The following is a 23,739-nucleotide window of genomic DNA, read 5'->3' as shown; positions in this document are numbered from 1 at the left end:
GCCCTCTTTCGCCAGGGTCTTCGGTGGATTCCTTGGACTTTGGGGGGGAGAGATGTTATAACCTGCCTGCTTACCATTGGCTGGGGACTAATGACAATCCCACAATCCTGTGGGAGTATGAGCGTCCCCAATGAGGGGGGCGGAGAAATCATTAGCAGACTCCCTGCATAAATGGAGCTGGCCAGTTTGGAACGAGAGAGAGAGAGGAGTGGCAGGAAGAGAAGTTGTTGCTGCTGTTGTGTGTATGTTAATTTGTAAATTAATGTTATTTCTTTGTATCCTGAGAACTCGTGCTGGATTCTTCGTGGCCCTCACAAAAGCCGTACTTCACAAGGATGAATGTGTTGGCTGAGTAATTGCTGAAGCATGAGAAAAAATCATGAGGAAAACATTTAGTCACAATTAACAATCCTAACTTTGCACCAAGGTTGGGACTGTTGAAGCTGATAAAGTTTTTTTACAGCAATGGCTGTCCGAAATTTATATTTATCGAACTTGACAATGATTTCCTTTCAACACGGATCTTGTCAGGCAAGGGTGAGATCCAGGTCATGCCGGGCGGAGCGAGTCGGGTGACTTGTGATCGACCCAGCCCTTATTTTCACTTTGAGACAGAAGTGAACCTGTTCTCAGCACAGCTTTTGTCTCTTTTCTTTCCCCATCACCATTTCTTTTGGCCCAGCCATTCAATCTCTCCTGTAAAACATCACTTTTGTCCAGACCCGCCCTTTGCTCACAACCAATCTCTAACTTATCCGAGTCATGGTGAAACATTGACCGAGTTTCTCTCTCTGCAGCCACTGCCAGATTTGTCAAATATTTCCAGCATTTTCCATTTTCTATAAAGAATAGGTGGACTAGTTCCTGGAAAACACGGGGTCCATTTAAGTGTCTGAGCAAAGCATAACGGTGGCTGGGGAATGCTCGGCTGTTGCAAATGTTAAACACGAGATCTCTCTGTGGTTTAAAGCATGAGAAACATCATTAAGTCCATGTTGTTTTTATTTTGATTGCTACAGTAAAGGTCATAAAAATTAAAATAATGCAGTGTAATCATTTAAGTCAACCATTGGAAGATCAAAATTAATGTAAAAGCTTATTGGTCTCGACTGGGACTGGGACACAAGAAACATAAACCCCAGTCATACCGTGACCATGGCACTACAGCCCTGTGAAAGTCAGTGTGTGTGGCACCCATCCCCCAGTGAGAATCAGTGTGTGTGGAACCTGTACCCCAGTGAGGGGCAGTGTGTGTATGGAACCTGTTTCCCAGTGAGAGTCTGTGTGTGGAACCTGTACCCCAGTGAGAGTCAGCGTGTGTAGAATCCGTACTCCAGTGAGAGTCAGTGTATGAGGAACTCGGCCCCATTGAGGGGCAGTCTGTGGAATACATACCCCATTGAGATTCAGTGTGTGTGGGACCCATACCCCAGTGAGAGTCAGTGTGTGGAACATGTGCCCCAGTGAGAGATTGGATTGGATTGGATTGGATTTGTTTATTGTCACGTGTACCGAGGTACAATGTAAAGTATTTTTCTGCGAGCAGCTCAACAGATCATTAAGTACATGTGTTGAAAAGGGAATAAAAGAAAATACATAATAGGGCAATACAGGATATACAATGTAACTACATAAGCACTGGCATGTGTGGGACCCGTACCCCAGTGAGAATCAATATGTGTGGAATCCGTACCCCAGTGAGAGTCAGTGTGTGTGGAACCCGACCCCAGTGAGACTCAGTGGGCGAAATTCTCCGACCCCCAGCAGGGTTGGAGAATCGCCTGAGGCCGCCGAAAATCCCGCCCCCGCCGTGGCAGAGTTTCTCCGCCACCCGGGAAGTGGCGGCGGCGGGAATCTCGCCACTCCGATCTGAGAGGCACCTGCGGTGATTCTCCGGCCCGGATGGGCCGAAGTCCCGCCACTGGGAGGCCTCTCCCGCCACCGAGGTTTGAACCACCTCTGGAACGGCAGGATCAGCGGGGCGAGCGGGCGGTGCCCTCACGGTGGCCTGGCCCGCGATTGGGGCCCTCTGCTCAGACTCCGGGCCAGAGCCCTGGGTGCACTATTTCTCCTCCGCGGCCGCCACCGCCTTCACCATGGTGGAAACGGAAGAGAACCACACATCGCGCATGCACTGACCGGCGAAAGCCTTTCGGCCAGCCCCGCTGCCGGGGGCGCCGGTTTTTTGCACCAGTCTTCTGTGCCAACCGCTCCGGCGCGGGACTGGCCCCCAAAGGTGGGGAGAATTCTCCACCTTTGGGGAGGCCCGACCCCTGAGTGGTTGGCGCCATTCCCCTACGCCGGGACCTTCCGTCACGCCGGGTAGGGGAGAATCCCGCCCAGTGTGTGTGGAACCTGTACCCCAGTGAGAGTCAGTGTGTGTGGAACCCATACCCCAGTGAGAGTCAGTGTGTGTGGAACCCGTACCCCAGTGAGAGTCAGTGTGTGTGTGTAACCTGTACCCCAGTGAGAGTCAGTGTGTGTGGAGCCCGTACCCCAGTGAGAGTCAGTGTGTGTGGAACCCGTACCCCAGTGAGAGTCAGTGTGTGTGTGTAACCTGTACCCCAGTGAGAGTCAGTGTGTGTGGGACTCGTACCCCAGTGTGAGTCAGTGTGCGTGGAATCCGTACTCCAGTGTGTGGAATCCATACTCGAGTGAGAGTCAGTGTGTGTGGAATCCATACCCCAGTGAGAGTCAGTGTGTGTGGAATCCATACCCCAGTGAGAGTCAGTGTGTGTGGAATCCATACCCCAGTGAGAGTCAGTGTGTGTGGAATCCATACCCCAGTGAGAGTCAGTGTGTGTGGAACCCGTACCCCAGTGAGAGTCAGTGTGTGTGGAACCTGTACCCCAGTGAGAGTCAGTGTGTGTGGAACCTGTACCCCAGTGAGAGTCAGTGTGTGTGGAATCCATGCCCCAGTGTGAGTCAGTGTGTGTGGAATCCGTACTCCAGTGTGTGGAATCCATACCCCAGTGAGAGTCAGTGTGTGTGGAATCCATACCCCAGTGAGAGTCAGTGTGTGTGGAACCCGTATCCCAGTGAGAGACAGTGGGCGAAATTCTCCCAAAGGGAGACAAAGTGCCGACGCCAGAGTGAAACCCAGAGTGTTTCATTCCGGCGTCGGAGGCCGCTCCTCGCCCCCTATTCTCCCCCCTGGGGGGCTAGGAGCGGCGGCACGTCAATCTTGCGCGCCGGGCCTTGACACTTGCCTCAAAGCGGCCCGGCCTGAACGACGCAGCCGGCGGCGCCTAAATGTCGTCACCTGCGGTTGCCGTCTTCCCTTCCGCTTCCCCGCAAGTCATGGAGGATTGATCTTGCGGGGCGATGGAGGGAAAAGAGTGCGTCTTTCAGGGATGCCGGCCCGACGATCGGTGGGCACCGATCGCGGGCCAGACCCCTCCTGAGCACGCCCCTGGTGCTCTATCCTCCCTCCGCCTCCCACAGGCCTCACACGCAGCGGTCGTGCAATGTTCACGCCGGCAGCAACAGGGTGTGGTTGGCGCTGGCATGAACCGGTCGGATTCGGCAGCCCGCTCGGCCCATCTGGGCCGGAGAATCGTCGCTCGACCGGAGCAGCGATTCTCCGAGCGGCCTGTCGCAAAACGCGACACGCAATTTTGGGGGGGTGGGAGAATCGCGTGAGGATGCCAGGGCGGCGTGGCGTGATTCACCCTGCACTCCCGTGATTCTCCCACCCGGCGTGGGGGTCGGAGAATCGCGCCCAGTGTGTGTGGAACCCGTACCCCAGTGAGAGTCAGTGTGTGTGGACCCGTACCCCAGTGAGAGTCAGTGTATGTGGACCTGTACCCCAGTGAGAGTCAGTGTGTGTGTGTAACCTGTACCCCAGTGAGAGTCAGTGTGTGTGGACCCGTACCCCAGTGAGAGTCAGTGTGTGTGTGTAACCTGTACCCCAGTGAGAGTCAGTGTGTGTGGACCCGTACCCCAGTGAGAGTCAGTGTGTGTGTGTAACCTGTACCCCAGTGAGAGTCCGTGTGTGTGGAACCTGTACCCCAGTGAGAGTCAGTGTGTGTGGAACCTGTACCCCAGTGAGAGTCAGTGTGTGTGGAACCCGTACCCCAGTGAGAGTCCGTGTGTGTGGACCCGTACCCCAGTGAGAGTCAGTGTGTGTGTGTGTAACCTGTACCCCAGTGAGAGTCAGCGTGTGTGGCACCCGTACCCCAGTGAGAGTGAGTGTGTGTGGCACCCGTACCCCAGTGAGAGTCCGTGTGTGTGGACCCGTACCCCAGTGAGAGTCAGTGTGTGTGTAACCTGTACCCCAGTGAGAGTGAGTGTGTGTGGCACCCGTACCTCAGTGAGAGTCAGTGTGTGTGGAACCCGTACCCCAGTGAGAGTCAGTGTGTGTGGAACCCGTACCCCAGTGAGAGTCAGTGTGTGTGGAACCTGTACCCCAGTGTGAGTCAGTGTGTGTGTGGAACTTGAACCTGAATGAGAACCCATGTGTGTGTGGAAGCCGTACCCCAGTGAGAATCAGTGTGTGTGTGGAACCAAACCCCAATGGATTTTCCATTTTTGGAACGATGTCCCCACGCCGTCGTAAAAACTCATTGAATCATAGAATTTACAGTGCAGTAGGAAGCCATTCGACCCATCAAATCTGCACCATCTCTTGGAAAGAGCACCATACTCAAGCCCACACCTCCACCCTAACCCGCAACCCAATAATACCACGTAACCTTTTCTGGACACTAAGGGTAATTTATCACAGCCAATCCACCTAACCTGCACATCTTTGGACTGTGGGAGGAAACCAGAGCACCCAGAAGAAACCCACGCAGACACGGGGAGAACGTGCAGACTCCGCACAGACAGTGACCCAAGCATGGAATCGATCCGGAGAACCTTGATCTGTGAAGCAACTATGCTAACCACTATGCTACCGTGCTGCCCCAAAAGCTTTGAATATGAGATTTTTAAAAAATAATTTCAGAGTACCCAATTCATTTTTTCCAATTAAGGAGCAAACTGTCGCCTTTCACGACAGAAAAACTGGCATGAAAGGGCCAGATATTCCTAGCCCTGCAGGGGGCTAGCAGTCAACCGTCGAGAAGCTCGCACCTTTTGCTGCAGATACGGTCCCCTGTACTTCCGGGTCAGAGGCTGCGCATGCACACAGCGGCAGCCTCCAGTAGCCGGGCCGTGCTCCACGACGGACTCCGACTGCGGAGCCGGACCCTCCAAATAGTGCCCCCGATCAGTCACGCGCCCGAACCGGACTACCCACCCAAAATTAGTCCGGAGTCGTATAAGGCCCCACCTATCTTCCGAGCGGCCATCCCCCAACCATGGCGGACACGGGTCACACTAGTATCCCGACCAGAAGGACCACATTAGGTCCACGGCGTTGGGACTTCGGCCGGTCGGGGGTGGAGAATGGCGGGGCGTGCCTCTAACAATGGCCGCAGATAGGCGATACGCGAGATTCGGGGAACCGGTGCCGGTTCTGATTTTGTGCGCCAAAATGGATTCTCCGCCACAGCGCCAGCCACGGTTTCGTCGCTGAAATGCGGAGAATCCAGCCTCACGTGCTTGACCCATACTCCAGTGAGAATGACTGCATGTGGGACCCGTATCCCAGTGAGAGACAATGGGCTGAATTCTCCTCCGTCGTCTTTCTCCATTTTGTCCTCAGCCGGAGGTTTCCGACGGCATGGAGCTGTCCCACAATGGGAAACCCCATTGACCTGCCGGCGAAACTGAAAATCCCGACGGTGTGCCGCAGCAGAAATCTGGTGTGACGGGACGGAGAAACCCGCCCAGTGTGCAAGAACCGATATCACAATAAACGCACAGTGTGTGGACCCGTACCCCAGTGAGAGCCAGTGTGTGTGTGACCCATACCCCAGTGAGAGTCAATGTCTGTGCGACCCAGATCACAGTGAGAATCAGTGTGTGTCGGTCCCGTACCACAGTGAGAGAGTGTTTGAACCCCATCCCTAGTGAAAGCAACTGTGTGTGTAGAACCCATGCACAATGAGAGCCAGTGAGTATGTGACCCACAACCCAGTGAATCATTGTAGTGAATGTGATTCACACCGGATTATAACCTGTATATACATGTGTCGATATTGTAAGTGCAGTTGCACTACCTGACCTCCAGGAGGAGTAGCTCTGGGAATGCTTGAGAGTTGTACGGGGCTTCTCCCTTGGCTCCGCCCAGGACTCCTCCCCCGGGTGCTGCTGTATAAAGATCAGTGCCACAGGGTCAGCCGGCCAGTTCACCGAAAGTTCAACGGCTAACAGGCTGGCTCTGTTGTAAGTATATTAAAACCGCTATTCTAGTCCTACAAGCACATGTCCGTAGAATTGTTGGTTCCAACAATCATATTTAATGGAACCCGTTTTCAATACTGTTTGGGGGGAGGGTGGCAGCACGGCAGCACAATCGCTTCACAGCTCCAGGGTCCCAGGTTCAATTCCGGCTTGGGTCGCTGTCTGTGTGGAGTCTGCACATCCTCCCCGTGTGTGCGTGGGTTTCCTCCAGGTGCTCCGGTTTCCTCCCACAGTCCAAAGATGTGCAGGTTAGGTGGATTGGCCATGATAAATTGCCCTTAGTGTCCAAAATTGCCCTTAGTGTTGGGTGGGGTACTGGGCTTATGGGGATAGGGTGGAGGTGTTGACCATGGGTAGGATGCTCTTTCCAAGAGCCGGTGCAGACTTGATGGGCCGAATGGCCTCCTTCTGCACTGTGAATTCTATGTAATTCTATGTATGTCCCAGAGGAAAATAACAGCATCAGCCAGAGCAGCGACACCACGGCTGGGTCTGTTGTTCATCAGCGGGGGCAAAGCGCAGAAGAGCAATAGTTATAGGGGACTCTATAGACAGGGGAATAGATAGACGCTTCTGTGGACATGGAAGAGACTCCAGAATGATGTGTTGCCTCCTTGGTGCCAGGGTCAAGGATGTCTCTGAGCGTGCCCGGGGCATTCAGAAGGGGGAGGGTGGACAGCCAGAGGTTGTGGTACGCATTGGTACAAATGACATGGGCAGGAAGAGTGACAAGGTCCTGCAGCTGGAGTTCCAGGTAGTTAGGTAGGAAGTGAAAAAACAAGACCTCCAGCGTGCCATGTGCCAGTGAGGCTAGGAATAAGTATAGCTATACAGCTGGTGTAGGAGGGAGGTTTTCAGATATCTGTATCACAGGGATCTCTTCCGGGGCAGGTGTGGCCTGTACAAGAAGGACGGGTTGAATCTAAACTGTACGGGCACAAATATCCTGACTGGGAGGTTTGCGAGTGTCATTTGGGAGGATTTAAACAACTTTGGCAGGGGGGTGGGAGCCGTGAGCAATAGGTTGTCATAATATGCACTCACACACATCATGAGGTAAAGACAGGCAGTGATAGACACCCAGGTTAGCCAATCAACACACAGGACAGAACACAGCCAATCACAAGACAGAGCACTAGAGGGGGGCTTCCAACTATAAAACACACGAGGCATCAGCACTCCGGCTCTTTCCACTGGTGACAACTGTAGTGACAGTCAGGGTGTACATATCAGTTAGCACCTTCTACACGTGGCTCAGAACTAGTCTGGTCGAGATAGTTAGAGTTAGCATACTGAGAGTAGTTGAGTGTCAACCCACAGCAAGCTGTGTGCCTTGTTACAGGAGTTCAATAAATCGTATTGAACCAACGTCTAAGTTTGGTGTCTGCTTTACAATCTAACTGCATCCAGTTGCAGTCTGTGTTACCCCAGGGTCAATAACACGACATGATACCAGGAATCTACTTCATCTAAGTAATTTACCTTGAATAATTCAGTAACGACCAGCAAGTCACTTCCAGCGGCATGGAGAAGATCCAGGCCCCTCCACAGCTCCGGATCTCCGGCAATCTCGGTGCCAACTGGCGGGTCTTTAAGCAGAAGTTCAGTCTCTACATTGAGGCCTCTGGCCTCAAGGATGCGTCCGATGCCAGAAAGCTTGCGCTGCTCCTATCGACTGCGGGGGACCAAGCCATCCAAATCTTCAACACCCTCACTTTTGCCGACGGCGAGGACAAGACCAAGTTCAAGACTGGTTTAGCCAAATTCGACAGGCACTGTGAAGTCGAAACGAACGAGAGCTTTGAGCGCTATGTCTTCCAGCAATGACTTCAGGGTAAGGATGAATCTTTCTAATCCTTTCTAACTCATCTCCGTATATTAGTGAAGTCCTGCAACTACGGTGACACCACTGATTCCCTCATCAGGAATCAGATCGTGTTTGGGGTCCACTCCAGTGCCCTGTGGGTGCAGATCCTAAAAACTAAAAAACGTGACCCTGCCAGTCGCTATCGAGTCATGTAAAGTGCATGAACATGTGAAAAGTCGCTATTCCTGCCTTAAATCGGCAGAACAGGACCAACTTGCCCCACGAGGCAGAGTGTTCAGGCCATCACCCGGATGCGGCGCCTTAGCATCGATGAAGGCGGCCATTTTGCGCGCTATGCCCGGAGTCCCAAGCATGCGCACCACGGACAGGAGAACAAAGCGGCCGAAGACCACACTGCACAGGTGCGAAAGTTGGCTGACCGCACTGAGCATGTGCGACGTCAACGTCATGATGTGCCTAAACTGCGGCACCGCCCACTTAAAGCGGCAATGCCCTGCAAGAGGCAGGCGATGTTTAAATTGTGGGAAGCCTGGACATTATGCAGACTCGTGCAGGTCTGCACCACCGGTCGTTGCCCGGAGATCCCAGTTCCAACGTAAATGCGTCAGATGTGTGCTGCACGGGCTGCTAGATTCTGATCCTGGTAGCACCACGGATCCAGAGGACGTCTGCCTGGAGTCCCCATATCGTGTGGGCATCATTACGGTGTGTGACAAGGCCCCCTCAAATTCAGCAACATGCCTATCTATCCTCAATGTGGATTCTGCGGACAAATGGTGTGCTGTCGTTCACGTTAACCAATGCAGCATCCGGTTCAAGCTGAATACTGGTGCTTCGGCCAATCTCATATCTCAAGCAGATCTTGATCGCATCAAAAGGCGACCAAAAATTCTTCCGCCGGCCTGCCAGCTTCTTGATTATGATGGCAATGCCATTACTGCGTTAGGGTCTTGTCACCTGCATGTCTCTAACAAGATCCTCCTCAAGCTAGATCATATTGTTATTCCTCGCAGCCTCCAGAGCTTAGTGCTCAAACAGATCCACGAGGGACACCTCGCTGTCGAGAACTGCAGGCTCAGGGCCCGGCAGGCTGTCTATTGGCCTGGAATCAACCAGGCCAAATCTAACATGGTCCTCAATTGTCCAACTTGCCAGCGTTTCCAGCCTGCTCAGGCCAAAGAAAACACTCCAGCAACACGAGATTGTGACCTCTCCATGGTCTAAGGTGGGAATCAACCTTTTTCACGCCAATGGGCATCATCGATTACTTTTCGAACTACCCGGAAGTGGTGAAATTGTCCGACCTCACATCAAGAACTGTCATCAAGACCTGCAAGGAGACATTTGCCAGGCATGGTATTCCGCTCACTGTCATGAACGACAACGGTCCCTGCTTCCACAGCCAAGAATGGTCCAACTTCGCAAAGCTGTATCAGTTCAAGCACATTACCTCCAGTCCGCATTACCCGCAATCTAACGGGAAGGTCGAAAAAGGGGTCTATATCGTGAAGCAATTCCTCTGCAAGGCTACGTACTCAACTTCTGACTCTAGCCTTGCGCTGTTGGCGTACAGGGCAACCCCTCTGTCCACTGGTATGTCTCCAGCACAACTTATGAATTGAGACCTGCGGACGACTGTTCCAGTCATTCACTTGCCAGACCTGGATCACCTCCCAGTGCTGCAAAAGGTGCAGCAACTCAGAAACCGGCAAAAGCTGACAGACGATGCTCATGCTACTGATTTGCCTGTGCTCTCTCCGGAAGATGCTGTTCGCATCAAGTTACCTGATGGAGTCTGGTCAGCTCCAGCTGTTGTTGTTCGACAGGCTGCTCCCAGGTCGTTCATAGTTCGCATGGCTGATGGCTCCATTGTCAGGCGCAACAGAAGGGCACTATGCAAACTTGCCTGCCCAGCACCAAATCTCACTTTTCCAGCTGTCATTATGCCTTCTCTGGACACCTTGCTCCACGAAGCCACCAGTCTGGTTGCAATCCCGCCTGTCAAGGCGCCGCCATCCCCACCTCCACCTCTCAGGCGGTCGACAAGGATCCGACGCTAGCCACAGAGATTGGACTTACAGACATTTCTTTTGTACATATTGTTCTATATCTGCACGCTAGACACCTTACGTGTACATATGCATTCACTCACAGTAAATAGATATATCTGTATATATGTCGTATATACTCTAAGCAACTGACAAAAAATTTTTTTAAGAAAGGGGGATGTCATAATACGCACGCACGCACATCATGAGGTAAAGACAGGCAGTACTAGACACCCAGGTTAGCCAATCAACACACAGGACAGAACACAGCCAATCACAAGACAGAGCACTAGAGGGGGGCTTCCAACTATAAAACACACGAGGCATCAGCACTCCGGCTCTTTCCACTGGTGACAACTGTAGTGACAGTCAGGGTGTACATATCAGTTAGCACCTTCTACACGTGGCTCAGAACTAGTCTGGTCTAGATAGTTAGAGTTAGCATACTGAGAGTAGTTGAGTGTCAACCCACAGCAAGCTGTGTGCCTTGTTACAGGAGTTCAATAAATCGTATTGAACCAATGTCTAAGTTTGGTGTCTGCTTTACAGTCTAACTGCATCAAGTTGCAGTCCGTGTTAACCCAGGGACAATAACACAACATAGGTCAACAGGTGGAAGTAACTGAGGGGTAACAAGTGAATAGGGCCAGTAATACTAAGGAAAAGAGCAGGCAGGGAGATATTGCTGAATACAGCGGGACTGTCTGCTGGTCTGAAATGCATTTGTTTCAATACATAACAGCCTTCCCGAACAGGCGCCGGAATGTGGCGACTAGGGGTTTTTCACAGTAACTTCATTGAAGCCTACTCGTGAGAATAAGCGATTTTCATTTTTAAGTGGGGCTGGTTTAGCTCACTGGGCTAAATCACTGGCTTTTAAAGCAAACCAAGCAGGCCAGCAGCACGGTTCGATTCCCGTACCAGCCTCCCCAGACAGGCACCGGAATGTGGCGACTAGGGGCTTTTCACAGTAACTTCATTGAAGCCTACTCGTGACAATATGCGATTTTCATTTCATTTTCATTTCATTTCACGTGATGGATAACAGATAAGGCAGATAAACTTAGAGCTTGGTTAGTACTTGGAACTATGATTTTGCTGCTATTACAGAGATTGGTTGAGGGAGGGACAGGATTGGCAACTAAACATTCCAGGATTTAGATGCTTCAGGCAGGATAGTGGGGGATGTAAAATGGGTGGGGAGTATATCACAGCTGTACTGTGGGAGGACACTTCAGTGGGCTAATTCAGCGATTGAATATGGGTAGAGCTCAGGAATAGGAAGGGTACAATCACAATGTTAATTTTGGAAAGATGTTATCTTTAAGGGCAGCACAGTGGCACAAGTGATTAGCACTGTGGCTTCTCAGCGCCAGGGTCCCAGGTTCGATTCCCTGCTGGGTCACTGTCTGTGTGGAGTCTCACATTCTCCCAATTTCTGTGTGGGTTTCCTCCGGGTGCTCCGGTTTCCTCCCACAGTCCAAAGATGTGCAGGTTAGGTGGATTGGCCATGCTAAATTGCCCGTAGTGACCAAAAATGTTCGGAGGGGCTATTGGGTTACGGGGATAGGATGGAAGTGAGGGCTTAAGTGAATCGGTGCAGACTCGATGGGCCGAATGGCCTCCTTTTGCACTGTATGTTCTATGTTCTTTGTTGTTGTGGTGGATGATTTGAACTTCCCCAATATTGGGCGGCACGGTGGTACAGTGGCTAGCACTGCTGCATCACAGCATCAGGGACCCGGGTTCAATTCTGGCCTCAGGTAACTGTGTGGACTTTGCACGTTCTCCCTTGTATCGGTTTCCTCTGGGTGCTCCCGTTTCCTCTCACAGTCCAAAGATGTGTAGGTTAGGTGGACTGGCCATGCTAAGTTGTCCCTTAGTGCCCGCAGGTTGGGTGGGGTTACGGAGGCAGGGCATTGGGCTTAGGAGGGGTGGTTTTTCAAAGGGTCGGTGCAGACTCAATGGGCCAAATGGCCTCCTACTGCATATGATTTTATGATTCTATGTTTGACAGGGACTCACTTAATGCTAGAGGCTTGGATGGGGCAGAATTTGTAAGGAGCATCCAGGAGGGTTTCTTGAAACAATATGCAACTAGGGAAGGGGCCATACTGGACCTGGTTTTGGGGAATGAGCCCGGCCACGTGGTCGAAGATTCAGTCGGGGAGCATTTCTGGAAGAGTGACCATAATTTGGGGCCTCACGGTAGCATGGTGGTTAGCATCAATGCTTCACAGCTCCAGGGTCCCAGGTTCGATTCCCGGCTGGGTCACTGTCTGTGTGGAGTCTGCACGTCCTCCCCGGGTGTGCGTGGGTTTCCTCCGGGTGCTCCGGTTTCCTCCCACAGTCCAAAGATGTGCGGGTTAGGTGGATTGGCTATGCTAAATTGCCCGTAGTGTAAGGTTAATGGGGGGATTGTTGGGTTACGGGTATACGGGTTACGTGGGTTTAAGTAGGGTGATCATTGCTCGGCACAACATCGAGGGCCGAAGGGCCTGTTCTGTGCTGTACTGTTCTATGTTCTATGTTCTATAATTCTGTCAGTTTTAAGGTGCTCATGGATAATGTTAAGAGTAGTCCTCGGTTGAAAGTGTGAATTGGAGAAAGGTTAATTAAACCAATATTTGGCAGGAACTGAAGATTTTAGATTGGGGAGGTGCTGTTTGAGAGTAAATCAACATCTTACATGTGGGAGTCTTTCAAGTGATTAGAATTCAGGATCGGCATGTTCCTGTGATGATGAAAGATAAGTATGGCAAGTATTGGGAAACCTTAGATAACGAGCGATACTGTGAGCCTAATCAAAAATAAAAAGCAAGCATTTGTATGGGCTACAATGCTGAGAACAGGCAAAGCCCTTGAAGAATATAAAGAAAGTAGGAAGGAACTTAAGCAAGGAGTCGTGTGGGCTAAAAGGGGTCATAAACAGTCCGAGGCAAACAGGATTCAGGAGATTTCCGAGACATTTTATACTTATGTAAAAACCAAGAGGGTAGCCAGGGAAAGGTTATCCCACTCAAGGACAGAGGAGGGAATATGGGTCAAGTACTAAATGAGTACTTTACATCAGTATTCACCAAAGAGAAGGACTTGGTGGATGATAAATCCAGGACATGGTGTTTAGATAGCCTGGGTCATATTGATATCAAAAAGGAGGAGGTGTTCGGCATCTTAAACAGAATTAAGGTAGATAAGTCCCCAGTGCTTGATGGAATCTATCCCAGAATACTGAGGGAAGCAAGGGAGGAAATTTTTCGGGCCTTGACACAAATCTTTGTACCCTCATTGGCTCCAGAAGACTGGAGAATAGCCAATGTTGTTCCTTTATTTAAGAAAAGTAGCAGGGATAATCCAGGAAATTATAGACCAGTTCGGAGTCTAACGTCAGTGGTAAGGAAATTATTGCAGAAGATTCTAAGGGACAGGATTTACTCACATTTGGAAACAAATGGACTTATTAACGAGAGACAGCCTGGTTTTGTGAAGTAGAGGTCCTGTCTCACTAACTTGATCGGGTCTTTTGAGGAAGTGACTGAGATTATTGATGGAGGAAGGGCAGTGGATGTTGTTTACATGGACTTCAGTAAAGCCTGTGACAAGGTCTCTCATGGCAGTTTGGTACAAACAGTGAGGTCACACGGGATCAGAGGTGAGCTGGCAAGATGGATACAGAACTGGCTTGGTCAGAGGGCGGTGAGTGCCTGCAACTCGCTGCCGGAGGAAATGGCATAAGCAGATAGGATAGCGATGTTTAAAAAGCACCTTGACGAATATAAGGACAGGACGGGAATAGAGGAAAAAGGACCCTGGAAATGTAGAACGTTTTTGTTTCGACCGGCATCATGATCAGCACAGGCTTGGAGGGTCAAAGAGCCTGTTCATGTCCTGTATTGTCCTTTGTTCTTGTTAAGCCAGAAAGAGATGGGGCCCATTGAACCTGTCCCCTGCCGAGGTTGTCTCCTCAGACAGAAATCAGAACGAATCAACATTTTCAGGGGCCAGAGCAGTTTTGATTCTGGCCCAGGTTTAAATCAGATTATCGGTCGCAGAACAAAGCTCCGAACAAAGCTGTTCCATATTTCTGTGTAAACCTGTTAACCTCTGACAGGAATAAAAAAGCACCCTCATTCATCGTGAAGGAAGAGGAAAAGGCCATTCAGCCCATAAGTTCTTCATTTAAACCATGTCTGATGCCCAGATGAACCTTATTAACCCCTCCAGTTCCTCAACTCTTCAGCTAATACCGTTTGTCCTCCTGAGTACCAGTAGCATGCAAGTGAATCACTGCTGCATTTTTTGCATATATAATATAACTGCAGGAGAGATGGAATTTTCAGGAGTGAGCACAATGCTGCAGACTGGGGTCTAACCAAAGCTGTGTTATATCTGAAACACATCTTGCACTATTTTTAATTGCAGCCTGCTTGTAATGAAGACAGGAATTCCAGAGGAACCAGGTTTTCCATCGAAATTCTACGCAATCCACTTCAACATTTTAAATACCTCATTTAGCTTTCCCCTCAATTTTTAAGTTCCAATTAGATACACATTAACTTTTTACAACCTGTTCTTTAAATTTAACCCTTTAGTCCACAGTGTGTTCAAATTGATATAACTTCAATGTTCCCAAATATGAATCAGCACTCACTAGTTTCAATATTCTATCAATGGATCAAATCTCACTATTTTCAAGATTCAATCTATGGATCAACACTCACTATTATCAATATTCCACAATATGGATCAATACTCATTATTTTCAATATTCCCCAAACATGGATCAGCACTCACTATTTTCAACATTCAATCTATGGATCAACACTCAATACTTTACGAGGGAGGAAGTGGAAGGTGTGTTAAAAAGCATTAAGGTAGACAAATCCCCAGGGCCAGATGCCATCTTTCACAGATTGATGAGGGAGATAAGAGATTAAATTGCTGGGTCTCTAACAGAAATCCTTGTTTCCTCATGGCCATATGGCATGTTTATCTTCTTCGGACAGGGCATCGAGTATAAAAGTTCGTAAATTATGTCACAGTTGGTTAGACTACATTTGGAACACTGTGTCCAATTCTGGTCACCATACTACCAGAAAGCTTTAGAGAGAGTACAGAAAAGGTTTACCAGAATGTTGCCTGGTATGGAGGGTATTAGCTATGAGGAGAGATTGAATAAACAGGGATTGTTCTCGCTGGAAAGATGGAGGCTGAGGGGTGACCTGATAGAAGTTTATAAAATTATGAGGGGTATAGATAGGATGAACATTTGGGGGCTTTTTCCCAGGACGGTAATGACAATTACAAAGGGGCACGAGTTCAATGTGAGGTGGGGTAGGTTCAGTAGAGGTGTGGGGGAAGTTTATTACACAGAGGGTGGTGGCCTGGAATGCACTGCCAAGTGAGGTGGTTTAGGCAGATGTGTTAGTGACCTTTAAGACTTATCTGGATAGGCACATGAACAGGTGGGGTATAGAAGGATACAGGTGGTTGGTCTAGATAGGACATGTGATCAGCGCAGGCTTGGAGGGCCAAAGGGCCTGTTCCTGTGCTATACTGTTCTTTGTTCTTTGTATTCCACAAAATGGACAATACACATTATTTTCAATATTCTCCAAACATGGATCAAAACTATTCAACTGATGGATCAACACTCAGTATTTTCAATATTCAACCTATGGATCAAAACTCACTATTTCACAATTCAATTTATTGATCAACACTCACTATTTTCAATATTCCTCAATATGGATCAACACTCACTATTTTCACTATTCAATCTATCGATCATAACTCACTATTTTCACCATTTAATCTCTGGATCAACACTCACTATTTTCACCATTCAATCTATGGACCATAACTCACTATTTTCACTATTCAATCTATGGATCATAACTCACTATTCTTAATATTCAATCTATGGACCAACACTCACTATTTTCTGTATTCAATCTATCGATCAACACTCACTATTTTCTGTATTCAATGTATCGATCATAACTCACTATTCTCAATATTCAATCTATGTATCAACACATACTATTTTCACTATTCAATCTATGGTAAACACCATTTCTACTATTCAATCTATGGATCAACACTCATTATTTTCACTATTCAATCGATGGATCGGCACTCACTATTTTCACTATTCAATCTTTGGATAAACATTCACTAGTTTCAGTATTCAATATATGGATAAGCATTCACTATTTTCACTATTCAATCTATGGATTATAACTCACTAATTTCACTGTTCAATCTATGAATCAACACTCACTATTTTCACTATTCCATCTATGGATAAACACTCACTATTTTCATTATGCTGGTACATTTACTCTTTGTAGTATGTATAAATGATTTGGAGGAAAATGTAACTTAGTATATTTGCCGACAATACAAGGGTTGGTGGAGTTGCGGATAGTGACGAGGACTGTCAGAGGATACATCAGGATATAGACCGGTTGGAGACTTTGATGAAGAGATGGCAGATGGGTTTTATCTGGATAAATGTGAGGTCATGCATTTTGGAATGTCAAATACATGTGGGAAATAAAGAGTAAATGGCAGAACCCTGAAGAGTAATGACAGAAAGACAGATCTGGGTGTACATGTCCACAGGTCACTGAAAGTGGCAACGCAGGTGGAGAAGGTAGTCAAGAAGGCAGACGGCATGCTTGCCTTCATCGGTCAGGGCATTGAATATAAAAATTGGCAAGTCATGCTGCAGCTGTATAGAACCTTACTAGGCTACTTGGAATATAGTGTTCAATCCTGGTCACCAAACTACCAGAAGGCTTTGGTGGGTACAGAAGAGATTTACCAGGATGTTGCCTAGTATGGAGGGAATTAGCTATGAGGAGGTTTTGAATAAACTCGGTGTATAACTCGGAGATTGAGGGGCGACCTGATCAAAGTCTACAAGATTATGAGGGGCATGGACAGAGAGGATAGTCAGCATTTTCCCAGGGTGGAAGAGTCAATTATTAGGTGAAATTGGTTTAAAGTGCGAGGGGCAAAGTTTAGATGAGATGTTTGAGGGACGTTTTTATACACAGAGGATAGTGAGTGGGTGCCTGGAACTTGCTGCCAGAGGAAATGGTGGAAGCAGGTACGATAGTGACGTTTAATGGGCATCTTGACAAATACATGAATAGGATGGGAAAGAGGGATACGGTCTCCGGAAGTGTAAGACGTTTTAGGTAAGACAACAGCATGGTCGGCACAGACTTGGAGGGCTGAATTGTGCTGTACTGTTCTTTGTTCTTAATCTATGGATCAAACTCACTCTTGTCAATATTCAATCTATGGATCAACACTCACTATTTTCAATATTTAATGTTGTTTCTTTGTATAAAATAGGTAGCAAGCATAATCCAGGAAATTACAGGCAGATGAGCCTTACATCAGTGGTAGTGAAATAATTGGAGCGGATTCTTCGAGACAGGATTTATTCACATTTGGAGGCAAATGGACGTATTAGCAAGAGGCAGCATGGTCTTGTGAAGGGGAGGTCATGTCTCACTAACTTGATTGAGTTGTTCGAGGAAGTGACGAAGATGTTTTAGGTTAGACGGGCGGCATGGTCGGTGCAAGTTTAGAGGGCCGAATGACCTATTCCTGTACTGAACCTTTCTTTGTTCTTTGTTCTTAATCCATCGATCAACACTATTTTCTATATTCCCCAATATGGTCAATGCATTATTTTCAAGATTCAATCTATGAATTAACACTCACCATTTTTATCCGCTCTTCTGAATATCTAGAGAGTTGAGAAAACAGATTTTTTAAAATGTTAGTTTCTTCCAAAGAATAGTCATGGCAGAAATTCTAACAGACATTACCCACACCAATGTCCCCAAACTTGATCCCGTGTTCAATGTTCTGACAATTTAGTCTGGAGAAAGTCAAAGCGACAGAAACATCCACACAAACTGATGCTTCCTTGTCACAATGTCATGTTTCCATCGGTACTTTGATCCAACTTTGGGCAGCTTCCACATTGATGTCATCGCTGCCAACTGTCTCTCTATTCCCCTCTGTCTGTCTCCCTCCTCACTCGGTTTTTGTTCTCGCTCTCTCTATTCCGCTCTGTCTCCTTCCTCTGGCTTTCTCTGTCTCTCTCTCCCTCGCTTCCCCTTTGGTTGCTTCCCTTCTCTCTCGTCTCTGTTCCTCTCTGTGTTCCCCTCTCTGATTCCCTCCTCTCTCGGTCTGTTTCTCTCTCTCTCTCTACCCTCACGGCCTTCCGATGTTTCCCTCTTATGTTTCCATCCCCCTCTCCCTCACTCTGCCTCGTCCTCTTTTCTCCCTCTCTGTTTCTCTCTCTCTCTCTCCATCCCTCTCAGTTCTCTGTCCATACTTTCTATGTGTTTCTCTTAACGCCCAGCCGCTCTGTAGTTGATGGATCAATTTGCAGTTCCCCAATGCTATTCCAGTGACAGGTAAGTGTGTCTGCAGACAGAGCCAGCCGGGCTGGACCGCAGTGGGGTGACAAGCGGGGACAACTCAGCTGGGAAAGTTCGCCTCTGCCTCTTGTTTGAAGGGAATCTCTTTGACAGGGCTGCTGCCGGAGGCCATTAGCAAAACACATCGCCAATGAAAGTGAAAGCCCGAAGTTGAATGCTGGTGTCCAGGCTAGGCTGGTGACTCTCACTAACTCCAGCAGATTGGGACACAGGAGACAGACAGACAGAGATGGAGCTCAACTCACATCCAGGATGACTGAGATCCCTTTCCTGGTCTCAGGAATGACCTGTTCCTTGGAAGCTGCCTCCCCTTTCTGGGATTCCTTCTCCCCGAACTTCTTGTCGCTCATCTTGGTGAAGACCCAGCGCAGGACCCCGTCCAGCCCCCGGATACCACGCTGGTGTGCTGGCTGCTTGTCGCGGATGCTGCCGAGGTGTTGGACGCTGTCCCTGCAGTAGCGAGCTGCCTGATCACACATCCTGCAGACCCCCCTCCTCCTCGTCCCCACCCCGGCACCAGCAATACCACACGCCTCCCCTCCCCGTCACCGCTCACGCACTTCCACAGAAGAGGATGGAGAGGCTGAAGGGAGGGGTGGAGAAGACAGGAGGAACGGGAGAGAGAGGCAGGCAAACATTGAGAAAGGGAGAGACACAGCGGAAGGCAGACAACTAGATAGATAGAGAGAGAGTGAGGACTAAGAGACAGACAGGGGTGATTGAGACACACAAGGAGGGGAGAAAGAATTGAGAGCCCTCCGTTTCTCCACTCCTCCACCCTCACCCCCTGCCTGTCCTCAAACTGGGGGTTTGTGCTATCAGCTGCCCCATCGATGTAGGTACCTCCCCACAGGCACCATTCTCAACAGGCAGCTATGGACTGATTGTAAACTGTGAATAAACTTTGTGAATCTATTTATATAGAAATGTTTCACTGTGTCTAATTGTCTGTGACTGTATATGTGTCTGTCTGCATGAGTGTCTGTATATGTGTCTGTGTGTCTGCATGAGTGTGTCTGTCTGTGTATGACTATATCTGGATAAGTGTGTGTGACAGTGTGTGTCTGCATGAGTGTCTGTGTATGGCTGTATCTGCATGTGTGTGTGACAGTGCATGAGTGTGTGTGTCCACATGACTGTGTGTGTGACTGCATGAGTGTTTGACTGCGTCTGCATGAATGTGTGCGTCTGCATGAAATTGTGTATCTGTGTATCTGCATGAGTGTGCCACAGTGTGTGTCTTCATGAGTGTGTGTCTGTCTGTGACTGCCTGAGTACGTGTGGCTGTGACTGTATATCTGCATGAGTGTGTGTGTGAGACAGTGTGTGCCGACATGAGTGTGTCTCTGCCCGTGTGTCCACATGAATGTGTTGCTGTCTGTGTATGTGTGTGACAGTGTCTGCATGAGTATGTTTCTGTGTGTGACTGTATATCTGCATGAGTGTGTGTGAGACTGTGTCTGCATGAGTGTGTCTGTCTGTGTGTCCACATGAATGTGTTGCTGTCTGTGTGTGACTGTGTGTCTGCATGAGTGTGTGTGTGACTGTCTGTGTGTATGCGTGTGTCTGCATGAGTATGTGTGTCTGCGTGTGACTATGTATCTGCATGGGTGTGTATGTGACAGAGTGTGTGTCTGCATAACTGTGTGTCTGTGTGAGACTGTGTGCCTGTATGAGTGTTTGTGACTGCGAGTCCGCATGAGTGTGTGTGCCTGTGTGTGTTTGTGTTTGTCTACATGTGTGAGACTTGTTACAATCCCCATAGAGTCTGTTGGCTTTTGAAAGTAAGTTGAAACTTTTATGGTAACAAATGACTAAAAGCAGGATTGATGAGACACTACTTTTCTTTTGTAATCAATTTATTCCTTTTAACTACAGTTAAAAATTGCCCTATTACACTTGGCACACATCACACTCTCCTCAGAATTACAGTACTTATAGCAAACAGTTTCTCCCATCTTTTAATGTGTTCTTGTATTCCCATTTTGCTGAGAAGTAACTTTGGTTACCAGCAATAAAGCCTGTTCCTATGATAATTCTCCCCCAACCAACCGCCGGCCAAGCCACAACATATCTCCTGGAATCTTTAGATGGCTGCAAGATGCCTCTCTTTAACTAGAAATGTTGTCCTCTCGTATCTAGCTAGGAACCTCACAAAGTTAATCAGCCTTTAGGCGACAGTTTTAGATAGAGGATCTGGATCGGCGTAGGCTTGGAGGGCCAAAGGGCCTGTTCCTGTGCTGTAATTTTTATTTGTTCTTCTTTGTTCTTTTCTTTCTGCTGACCACAAAGAACTGTTGTTTTTCTGAGATAAACATTGATTTGTGGGGAAGCCTATAACCTGATCTCAAAGTGACATTCTCAGCTTTCTTCAACGTGAAACACATCAGCCTTACATTCAAGTAAAAATGCTAATTAGTTATCCTTGACTGCAAATCACTGTCATCTTCAAAGTAAATGGACAGTACACAGCACAACTGTTCACAACCCAGTACCTCCAATGCCTTTCTGGGACTTTGGGAGACTCAGAGCTTACTCATTGTAAATTCTGAGACTGCTGCCATTGTCTCCAAAATTAAATAGCTTACATCTTAGTAAAATAATCTAAACCTTCCTGTGATTTTTAACAATGAAACCATCCAGATCTACAGTCAATCAGACACCAGAATGGGTCACATGGCCCCGTTCGTTTCTCCTAAATTTAAAGCTACAGTCCCAAGATGTAACAAACGTAGCTTAAAAATCGAGAAAAGAATTGTGCGCCTGCCTCTGTGTGTAAGCGTCTATGTTTGTATGTGAGAGTGTGTGTGACTCTGTCTGTTTGTGACAGTCTGTATGTACATCCACATTTGTGTGACTGTGTTTGTGTGACAGTGGCCATAATTCTCCGGTTGTTGCGGTTCAATTTTCCCGCCGGCAGTGCACCCCGCCAACAGGTTTTGCGGCGGTGTGGGGTGGTTACAATTGGAAATCGCATTGACAATTGGAGGGAAGATAGAATTCTGCCACCAGCCTACAGCACGGCTGAGAAACACGCAGCTGCAGGACCAGAGACTCACTCTCAGTGTTTGTGTGTCAGTGTCTGTTTGACATTGGTAGGATGCAGAGCTGGGTCGAAAAAGGGCAGATGGAGTTTAACCCTGATAGTTGCGCGGTGATTCATTTTGGTAGGAAAATTTGAATGCGGATTATAGGGTCAACAGCATGGTTCTGAGGAATATGGAGGAACAGAGAGATCTTGGGGTTCAAGTCCACAGATCTCTGAAGGTTGCCACTCAAGTGCATAGAGCCGTGAAGAAGGCCTGTAGTGTGTTAGTGTTTATTAACAGGGGGCTTGAGTTTAAGAGCCGTGGGGTTATGCTGCAACTATACATGACCCTGGTGAGACCACATTTGGAATATTGTGTGCAGTTCTGGTCACCTCACTATAGAAAGGATGTGAAAGGATTGGGAAGGGTGCAAAGGAGATTTACCAGGATGCTGCCTTGTTTGGAGGATAGGTCTTATGGGGAAAGATTGAGGGAGCTAGGGCTTTTTTCTTTGGAGCGGAGGAGGATGAGAGGCAAATTAATAGAGGTTTATAAGATGATGAGGGGGATAAGAACATAAGAACATAAGAACTAGGAGCAGGAGTAGGCCATCTGGCCCCTCGAGCTTGCTCCGCCATTCAATTAGATCATGGCTGATCTTTTGTGGACTCAGCTCCACTTTCCGGCCCGAACACCATAACCATTAATCCCTTTATTCTTCAAAAAACTATCTATCTTTACCTTAAAAACATGTAATGAAGGAGCCTCAACTGCTTCACTGGGCAAGGAATTCCATAGATTCACAACCCTTAGGGTGAAGAAGTTCCTCCTAAACTCAGTCCTAAATCTACTTCCCCTTATTTTGAGGCTATGTCCCCTAGTTCTGCTGTCACCCGCCAGTGGAAACAACCTGCCTGCATCTATCCTATCTATTTCCTTCATAATTTTAAATGTTTCTATAAGATTCCCCCTCATCCTTCTAAATTCCAACGAGTACAGTCCCAGTCTACTCAACCTCTCCTCATAATCCAATCCCTTCAGCTCTGGGATTAACCTAGTGAATCTCCTCTGCACACCCTCCAGCGCCAGTACGTCCTTTCTCAAGTAAGGAGACAAAAACTGAACACAATACTCCAGGTGTGGCCGCACTAACACCTTATACAATTGAAACATAACCTCCCTAGTCTTAAACTCCATCCCTCTAGCAATGAAGGACAAAATTCCATTTGCCTTCTTAATCACCTGTTGCACTTGTAAACCAACCTTCTGTGACTCATGCACTAGCACACCCAAGTCTCTCTGAACAGCGGCATGCTTTAATATTTTATTGTTTAAATAATAATCCCGTTTGCTGTTATTCCTACCAAAATGGATAACCTCACATTTGTCAACATTGTATTCCATCTGCCAGACCCGAGCCCATTCACTTAACCTATCCAAATCCCTCTGCAGACTTCCAGTATCCTCTGCACTTTTCGCTTTACCACTCATCTTAGTGTCATCTGCAAACTTGGACACATTGCCCTTGGTCCCCAACTCCAAATGATCTATGTAAATTGTGAACAATTGTGGGCCCAACACGGATCCCTGAGGGACACCACTAGCTACTGATTGCCAACCAGAGAAACACCCATTTATCCCAACTCTTTGCTTTCTATTAATTAACCAATCCTCTATCCATGCTACTACTTTACCCTTAATGCCATGCATCTTTATCTTATGCAGCAACCTTTTGTGTGGCACCTTGTCAAAGGCTTTCTGGAAATCCAGATATACCACATCCATCGGCTCCCCGTTATCTACTGCACTGGTAATGTCCTCAAAAAATTCCACTAAATTAGTTAGGCATGACCTGCCTTTTACGAACCCATGCTGCGTCTGCCCAATGGGACAATTTCTATCCAGATGCCTCGCTATTTCTTCCTTGATGATAGATTCCAGGATCTTCCCTATTACCGAAGTTAAGCTCACTGGCCTATAATTTCCTGCTTTCTGCCTACCTCCTTTTTTAAACAGTGGCGTCACGTTTTCTAATTTCCAATCCACCGGGACCACCCCAGAGTCTAGTGAAT

General features: G+C 48.0%; 1 protein-coding gene across 2 annotated transcripts in view; it reads right to left on the bottom strand.

Moving 5' to 3' along the window:
• The window catches only part of necab2 (N-terminal EF-hand calcium binding protein 2), a 218,017-nt gene extending 198,853 nt beyond the window's left edge, over nucleotides 1-19,164 (bottom strand). Inside the window, exons 1-2 of one of the 2 annotated variants that reach the window (XM_038807149.1) lie at nucleotides 18,884-19,164; nucleotides 17,911-17,935 (exon numbers count right to left, since the gene is read on the bottom strand). In XM_038807149.1, the coding sequence (XP_038663077.1) occupies nucleotides 17,911-17,935; nucleotides 18,884-19,117 (259 nt within the window). In that variant the 5' untranslated portion in view covers nucleotides 19,118-19,164. The remainder of the gene's footprint in view (nucleotides 1-17,910; nucleotides 17,936-18,883) is intronic. The other variant, XM_038807148.1, reaches the window with a different exon arrangement.
• Between the last annotated feature and the right edge of the window lie 4,575 nt (nucleotides 19,165-23,739).

The sequence above is a fragment of the Scyliorhinus canicula genome, chromosome 9 (genome assembly GCF_902713615.1).
Source record: "Scyliorhinus canicula chromosome 9, sScyCan1.1, whole genome shotgun sequence".
Taxonomy (NCBI): domain Eukaryota; kingdom Metazoa; phylum Chordata; class Chondrichthyes; order Carcharhiniformes; family Scyliorhinidae; genus Scyliorhinus; species Scyliorhinus canicula.
This window is presented reverse-complemented; position numbering and strand designations above follow the sequence as displayed.